At 44.3% G+C, this 8,888-nt stretch overlaps 1 protein-coding gene across 2 annotated transcripts in view; it reads right to left on the bottom strand.

Moving 5' to 3' along the window:
- Positions 1 to 2,998: 2,998 nt before the first annotated feature.
- LOC132836114 (zinc finger protein 239-like) overlaps positions 2,999 to 8,888 on the bottom strand; it is a 60,128-nt gene continuing 54,238 nt past the window's right edge. For both annotated transcript variants that reach the window (XM_060855391.1, XM_060855392.1), the window contains exon 2: positions 2,999 to 8,114. In XM_060855391.1, coding sequence (XP_060711374.1) covers positions 7,521 to 8,042 — 522 coding nt within the window. In that variant the 5' untranslated portion in view covers positions 8,043 to 8,114 and the 3' untranslated portion in view covers positions 2,999 to 7,520. The remainder of the gene's footprint in view (positions 8,115 to 8,888) is intronic.

The raw sequence follows: 8,888 nt of genomic DNA, 5'->3' as shown, positions 1-8,888 counted from the left end.
GGAGGGGAAATGAGGAAGCTGGAGAAATCTGAATTCATACCTTGTGGTTGGAGGGTTCCCAGGCGGAAGATGAGGCGCTCCTCCTCCAGCCGTCGTGTAGTTGTGTTCTGCCGGTGGAGGAGTCCAAGGACCTGCATGTCCTCGGTGGAGTGGGAGGGGGAGTTAAAGTGTTGAGCCACGGGGTGATTGGGTTGGTTGGTTCGGGCGGCCCAGAGGTGTTAAATTCAGAGGAAAGTTGCCCAATAGCGGTTCTTCAATTGCAGTGACAATTCCAATTTCAGCTCAGGACCTGAACAACTTCACAAGGGGGTGAATTCTGGTGTGGTGGAAACCACCATTTAAAGTAAACACTAGATTAATTAGTCAAGTGATGCTGTTTGTGGTTTCTTAATTGATGTCAATTGACATCATGAAAAAGTAACAATCTTTATTTATATAAAAAGTTTAACATAAATTGATGCTGCAAAGTGCTTCAGGTGCATTTAATAAAGTTTGATATTGAGCCACAGAGGGAACTATTGTGGTAAATGGTCAAAAAGCTTTATTTTAAAAGATAGTATCCTTATATTTTTCTGTAGTTTTGGCTCTGGACTGAAATGGGAAAAGGATTGTAGGGCATAGGTTTAAGAGGGGAAAGACTTGAAAAGGCCTTGAGGGCAACCTTTTCACGCAGAGGATGGTGCACATTTGGAATGAAATGCCATGGTAAGTTACATTTGCATATGAATAGGAAAGGTTTAGAGGGATATGGGCCAAGCACAGGCAAATGGGACTAGTTCAGTTTAGGAAACCTGGTTGGCATGGGCAAATTGGGCCAAAGGGCCTGTGTCAGTGCTCTATGATTGTAGAAGGGGTTGCTGCACTTTCTGAAAGCCAGCTACCAAACCTAGTGGAAGTACCATTTACACTGTCATCCATTTCACCAGTAGTGAAAAAGCTTGTTGCAGACAAACTGGCACCAGCGTGTACAAGGTGAGACTAGGCTGGCATCAAGCTGCTGATTGGTCTGTGAAGTGGTGACCAGTTGTCGAAGCCATGTGCCTACCAACAAGATGATTGGCTCCGAGATAGAGGATCTGCTGTGAGTGATGTAGACAGGTGCTACAGAGATCCCAAATGGGAGGTAGTATATTTTTCTCGGTTGTGTGAAGTACTTAAAGCTTGAAGGAAGCCAGTTTACTTTCCCTCACCAGCTGTTACAAGCTGTGACTTTTAACTCAAGACTCAGAGTTCTTAAATTTGTGAACCTGTCTCCTTCAAGGAAAGAGAAAAAAAACACCTGGAGAACAGAGAAATCAACCAACAACAAGATCTAATTATCCAAAGGATCACCTCAGCAACCACTGTGGATTAGGATCATTGAACTGCCTTCCCTTTTTTCCCCTCCACCTATAGCACCAATGGTTTTTGTTCATGTAGGTGGAGTATTATATTGGGCTAAAAAATGAGGTCTGCAGATGCTGGAGATCACAGCTGCAAATGTGTTGCTGGTCAAAGCACAGCAGGCCAGGCAGCATCTCAGGAATAGAGAATTGGACGTTTCGAGCATAAGCCCTTCATCATTATATTGGGCTTACAGTTTCAACCAATAGTTATACATTGAACTATCAATGTATTTGTTGTAAATAGTAATTCTTAAGCACAGAAACCTGGCCCGTGTTTTCTGTTAAAACAAGTCTGAAAAGACAGGTAAATTGGGGTTATTTGAACAAAATCTTTAACTTTTGTGACAACTTCAGGAGTAGTGGAGATTAATTTGTAGCTCGCTGTTCCAGTGAGGTCAAAGAGCCATAGAGATGTACAGCACAGAGAGACCCTTCGGTCCAACTCATCCATGCTGACCAGATATCTCAACCCAATCTAGTCCCACCTGCCAGCACCCAGCCCAAATCCCTCTAAACCCTTCCTATTCACATACCCATCCAGATACCTTTTAAATGCTGTATCTATATCAGCCTCCACCACTTCCTCTGGCAGCTCATTCAATACACACACCACCCTGTGTGTGAAAAAGTTGCTCCTTAGGTCCCTTTTATATCTTTCCCCTTTATATCTGACCCTAAGTCTATGCCCTCTAGTTCTGGACTCCCCCACCCTAGGGCAAAGACCTTCTCTATTTATCCTAGCCATGCACCTCATGATTTTATAAACCTCTGTAAGGTCATCCCTCAGCCTCCAATGCTCCAGGGAAAACAGCCTCTCCCTACAGCTCAAACCCTCCAACCTTGGCAACATCCTTGTCAATCATTGTTGAACCCTTTCGAGTTTCACAACATCTTTCCGATAGGAAGCAGACCAGAATTGCCTGCTTTATGTCAGACAGATTGGAGAGGCAGATTTTAACACAAACCTTTAATCACGAGAGAACAAACAGGTTGTGGGAGGGAATTTCACAATGAGGTAAAGCAACAAGGAGGGGTAATTAAAATCAGGGATATTGAATTTGTCAAAATGAGAACAGTACAGATATTCCAGCAGGTAATACAATTGCAGATTACCAAGATAGGGAGGGAGGAGGCCCCAGAGGGATTCAAAAATAATACCTTTAAATAGAGGCATTGCATCATGAGCCAATGTCTGTCAATGAGCATGGGGATGATGGGCTTGAGAAAGCACACAGGATGCAGCTGCCCATATGATCACACATTTCTCGATGAGGGTGGGTGAATGTGAAAGGGTGGCCATGTTTGCATTGGAATCAGCAAGACTAAAAGGTACAATAGGCATTGGAAGAGTTTTTCACAGCTTGGGTGTAGTGGAGGCAGGTTGCATTATAGAGTTTGTGATGGGTCGTATTACTAATGGCATGGACGTGTGGCTAGAAGAGCATTACAGAGGTGGGGAAAAGCAAAGGCTGATGATTGAATTGTCTTGATATTAGAAAGAAGTCCCTGAGCCTCTCACACTTTTGCTTGGAGGGAAGGATGGTGGTTACAGGGAAAGCCCTTCAAATGGAACTATTTTGTGTGTGCGATATTAAAAAGAATTGACAAGAGTGTATGTTCAACAAGGTTGATTTATTTTTAATACATTTTAGGTCATTCATATCACGTGAACATCAGTGGTGAGGCTAACATGAATTACCCATCCGTAATTGCCCTGGAGTCAGTGTTGGTGAGCTTGTCTTCTTGAAACATTGCTGTTCCTGGGGTGTAGGGGCATCCAGTTTCCTGTTAGGCAGAGGGTTCCAGGATTTTGACCCATAACAGCGATGGAAGGGGGATATGGTTCCAAATCAGGATGGTGACAGACATTTAGGGGAAATCTCAGCCAATGGTGTTCCCATGTATCTGCTGCCCTTGTCCTGCTAGGTAGCACAGGTTTCATATTTGTAAGGTCTTGTTAAAGTGGTGAATTACTGCAGTTCATCCCGTCGATGATGCACACTGCTGCCACGGCCCATTGTTACTGAAGGGACTGTATTTTGGAGGTGGTGGATGAGGTGCTGCTGAAGTAGCTGCTTTGTTCTGGATGGTATCAAGCTTCTTGAGTGTCACTGGAGCTGCACCCATCAAGACAAGTGAAGGCTATTCCATCACATTCCTTGCTTGTGCCTTTTGGATGGCATTAAGGCTTTGGGGAAACAGGAGGCAAGCTACCTGCTGCAGAATTCCTAGCCTCTGACTTGCTCTTGTGACAACCTATGTAAAAAACTCATCTAGTTCTTTTGGGTAACACCCAGGCCATTGATAATGGGGGAAATTCAGTATTCGTAATGCAACTGAATGTCAAGGGGTGATAGTTAGATGCTCTTAAGTTGAAGGTGGTCATGGCCTGGCACTTGTGTAGCACAAATGTCATTTGCCACTTATCAGCCCAATTCTGGATTTTGTCCAGATCTTGCTGCCTATAGGCACACAGTACTCCAGTGTCTGAAGAGTTGAGAACAGCAGTGAAAATTGTGCAATCATTGGCGAACATCTCCATTTCTGACCTTATGACAGAAGGAAAGTCTTTGCTGAGGCAGCTGAAGATGGTTGGGCCTAGAGCAGTACCCGAAGGAACACCTACAGAGATGTCCTGAAATTGAAGTGACTGACCTCCAACAACCACAATTGTCTTGCTTTGTGTTAGGTCTGACTGTAACCAGTGCAGAGGTTTCCCTAATGCCCACTGACTCCAATTTGGTCAGCCCCCATTTCTAGATATCACTGGGAACGAGTTGAATTGGCTGAAGACCAACGTTGGGAAGCTTAGAGGCAGAGGCTGAGATGGATCATCCGTTAGTCAACATCTGGTTGAAGATTGTTGTAAATGCCTTGTCTATTGCATCAATATGCTGAGCTCCCCCACATTTGAGGACGACAACATTTGTGGAGCCTTCACTTCCTGTTTAATTGTCCACCATCATTCACGACTGGATATAGCAGGTCTAGAAAGCTTACGTATGATCAGTTAGTCCTGTCTATTGAATGCTTCTTTCGCTGTTTGGTATTCCAGTATTTGTATACTGTAGCTTCCCCAAATTGACTCTCCATTTTAAGATATGTCTGGTGCTGTTCCTGGCATACCCTCCTGCAATCCTTATTGAACTGTGGATGATCTCTCAGCCTGGTGGTACTGGTAATGTGGAGCAATACGCTGGGCTGTGAGGTTAGAGACTGCAGTCAAATACAAATTTGCTGCCGACCCTCAGCACCTCCTGGATGTCCAGTTTTGAGTTGCTAGATCTGTTGAAAGGCTGTCCCAGTCATCACGTAGTATGTGAAGGAGGTATACTCAATGTGAAGGTGGGATCTTGTCTCCATAAGGACTGTGCTATGGTCATTCTTGCTAATAATGTCATGGACTCATCTTCAGTATGTAGATGGTGAAGATGAGCTGAAGTAGATTCTTCTCTTTATCATAAGCCTCTGCCACCAGCCACACACCCAGTTAATAATAGTGCTCTTTAGCTATTCTTGGTAATGGACAATGCAGAAGCTCACCCAGAGTACATTCTGCGACCATGACAATCTCAATGCTTCTTTCAACTGATGCTCAACATGAAGGCGTTTATCAGCAGACGAGTGAACAGTACATGGTAATCAGAGGAGGCTTCCTTGTCCATGTTTGACCCACTGAAACTTCACAGAGCCCAGAATCAATTTTGAAGATTCACACTGCAACTCCTTCCAGGGTGTATACTGACATGCATCAGCTCTGTCCCATGAGCACGGATAGCAATGGTGGTGTCAGGCTGTTGGCCATAAGGTACAAATCTGTGAAAATGACTACATCAAACTGTTGCTCAGCTAATCTGTGGGACAACTCTCCCAATTTTACCACAAGCCCCTGGATGTTGGTAATGTCATGCCCTTATTCAGAAAGGGAGAGAAAATGTGGGAAATTAAAGATCAGTTAGCTTAACATCTGTTATTGGGAAAGAATTAGAATCAGTTATCAAAGAAGCAATGCCAGGACATTTGAAAAGTCAAAACGCTGTACATCAGAGTCAGCCCAGTTTTGTGAAGAGCAAATTATGTTTGACTAATTTGCTAGAGTTCTTTGAAGATGTAACAAACAAAGTGGATAATGGGGATCCTGTGGATGCAATATATCTGGTCTTCTGAAAGCATTTGATAAGATGCCACACAAAAGATTAATTTACAAGGTTGGATCATATGGGATTAGGGGTAAAATTATTAACCTGGATAGATGACTGGCTGCTGGACAGAAGACAAAGAGTCAGGATAAATGGGTTTCTTCTGAATGGCAAGATGTAACTAGTGGGGTGCCACAGGGTTCAGTCCTTGGACCCCAGCTATTTACAATCTACATTAATGACTTGGATACAGGGATGGAAGGCTCTTAGGCCAAATTTGCCAACGACACAAAAATAAGCAGGACAATAAATTGCATTGAGGAACCAGGAACCTTACAAATGGATACAGATAGGTTAGGAGGATGGGCCAAAATGTGGCAGATGGCGTTTAATGTGGATAAATGCAAGGTCATGAATTTTGATTGAAAAAGGCGACCTATTACCTTAATGGGGAGAGTCTTCAGGGTTCTCTGGTGCAGAGGGATCTAGATGTCCTCGTTCAAGAGTCACAGAAAATGAGCATGCAGGTACAGCAGATAATAAAGTGAATGGAATGTTGACTTTTATAGTTAAAAGAATAGAATAGAAAAGGTAAGGATTGTTGCAATAATACAAGTATTGGTGAGACCACACCTGAAGTATTGTGCAGAGTTTTGGTCCCCATATTTGAGGAATGATGTAGTGGTATTGGAGGCAGTTCAGAGGAGATTCAATAGATTGATCCGAGAGATGAGGGGCTTGTCGTATGAAGAGAGATTGAACAGTTTAGGCATATACTCTCTGGATTTGAAGAATGAGGGGAGATCAAATTGAGGTATTCAAGGATAAAAGGAATGGATAAAACAGACATGGAGCAGATGCTTCCTCTTGTGGGGCATTCCACGAGATGTCATATTCAATGGGGTAGCAAATTTAAAACCGAGCTGAGGAGTATCTACTTCTCCCACAGGGTTGTGAATTCGTGGAATTCGCTACCCCAAAGTGTGGTGGATGCTGCGACAGTGAGTAAAGTTAAGGGGGAGTTAGGCCAACTTTTAATAGGTTGAAGGGTTATGCAGAGAAGACAAGAAAATGGGTGTGAGGACCAGACCAGCTTTGATTGAATGGCAGAACAGACTCGATGGGCTGAGTGGCCTAATTCTGCTCCTATATCTAATGAACTTCGCAGGGCTGGTTTTGCCCTAGTCTTTTCCAGTGCCGAGATCAAGACAGGGTGGATTGATCCAGTGCGATTTCTTTTTTTATCCTTCATCGCAGTTTGATACAACTGAGTGGTTTGTTGAGTCTTTGCAGTAAGCAATTAAGACTCAGAATGAATTATATTCCTGTGCGTGTTGGGGCGGTATGGTGGCTCAGTGGTTAGCACTGCTGCCTCACAGCACCAGCGTCCCAGGTTTGATTCCAGCCTCGGGCGAATGTCTGTGTGGAGTTTGCACATCCGCGCTCCATCCTCCCCCCCACTCATCTGTGTGGGTTTCCTCTGGGTGCTCCGGTTTCCTCCCACACTCCAAAGATGTGCAGGTCAGGTGAATTGGCACGCTAAATTGCCCATAGCGTTAGGTGCATTAGTCAGAGGGAAATGGGTCTGAGTGGGTTACTCTTCGAGGGTCTATGTGGACTGGTTGGGCAGAAGGGCCTGTTTCCACACTGTAGAGAACTTAATCTAATCTAATCATGTATATCAGGCCAAATAAATAGGGCAGATTTTCGTCACTAATTAAATGGGTTTTTACAATGATTGATGGTTACATGCTATTTGCTAGGCTAGCTTTTAATCAAATATTTAATGAATTCAAATTTCACCATTTGCTATGAAGAGATTCAAATCTATGTCCCCAGAACATTAACCTGGGGACACTACCCCTACCCCTAGCCCCCCCAGAACATTGCCCTAGCCTGGAGTTTATTAAAATAAGTAGAAACAGATCCCAATGAGCATGGAAGTGACTGACAGCAATATCCCATCACTGCAGTCAGTAATGAACTTGGTGGTGTTTCAGCAGTTGGGATGATTGACTGAATCTCTTCCCACACTTGAAGCATGTGAACGATCACTCTCCAGTTTCTGCCTAGTGTGGATCCGCTGGTGTGTCGACAGGCTGGATGACAGAGTGAACCCCTTCCCACACTCAGAGCAGGTGAACGGCCTCTCCCCGGTGTGGACTCGCCGGTGTACCAGCAGGTTGGAGGAATTAGTGAATCCATTTCCACAGTCAGGGCAGATGAATGGCCTCTCCCCGGTGTGAACTCGCTGGTGTCTCCGGAGGTGGGATGACTGAGTGAATCCCTTTCCGCACACGGAGCAGACGAATGGGGTCTCCCCAGTGTAACTGCGCCGGTGTGTTTCCAGCTCAGATGGGAATCGGAACCCCTTGCCACAGTCCCCGCACTTCCACGGTTTCTCCCTTTTGTGGCTCCATTTGTGCTTCGACAGCCCAGAGGCTTGGCTGAAACCCCGTCCGCACACAGGACATGTGTATGGTTTCTCTTCACTGTGGACAGCACATTTCCCCTCCATGTGGTTATGATATATTGGATAATGCTCTCAGATCCTGAAGTTTCCAAAATGTGAATCCTCCCCTTCTACTTCCTACGAAATTGTTATGAAACAGAAAAAAGCAAGAGTGAGGGACTCACAAAAAGTTTAAAGACACATTTGGACATCAACCCTAACATCTCAATGTGGTTCAGTGGCAAATGTTTCCTTATAATACTCCTCTGAAACACCTTGGAATGATCTATTACACAAAAGGCACTATATGAACGCAAATTATTGTTAATTTGGACATATATTGCTCTTTCTTCTTCATTGCTGGGTGAATAACCTGAAACTCCTCACCCAAAAGAATCGTAAGAGCACCTTCATCACATAGACTGCACCAGTTCTAAAAGATCAAACATCATCTTCTCCACATATAACTGTGAATGGACAACACTATATTAGCTGGTCTTGTTTGAAGCTTGCTGAATTGCAGAGAGTCAGCACAAACATAACAAGTGAAATAGCATCTTTTTGAAGTGTGATTAGTTAACTATTCTCTGACTGCTTTTAAACATTCATTCACAGGACAAGGGTGGCACTGGCTTGGCCCTCATTCATCGCCCATCACTAATTGCCAAGAGGGCAGTTAAGGGTCAACCACATTGCTGTGGGTCAGGAACTACATAGTAAAGAGGTAAGGATGGCGGTTTCTGTCCTTAAGGGACGTTAGTGAACCAGATGGTACAGTCATAGAGTCATAGAAATGTACAGCAAGGAAACAGACCCTTCGGTCCAACCTGTCCATGCCGACCAGATATTCCAACCCAATCTAGTCCCAACTGCCAGCACCCGGCCCATATCCCTCCAAACCCTTCCTATTCA

This window comes from Hemiscyllium ocellatum, chromosome 46 (assembly GCF_020745735.1).
Source record: "Hemiscyllium ocellatum isolate sHemOce1 chromosome 46, sHemOce1.pat.X.cur, whole genome shotgun sequence".
In the NCBI taxonomy this organism is placed as follows: domain Eukaryota; kingdom Metazoa; phylum Chordata; class Chondrichthyes; order Orectolobiformes; family Hemiscylliidae; genus Hemiscyllium; species Hemiscyllium ocellatum.
Note: the sequence above shows the minus strand (reverse complement) of the source record. Positions and strands in the feature narration are given on the sequence as shown.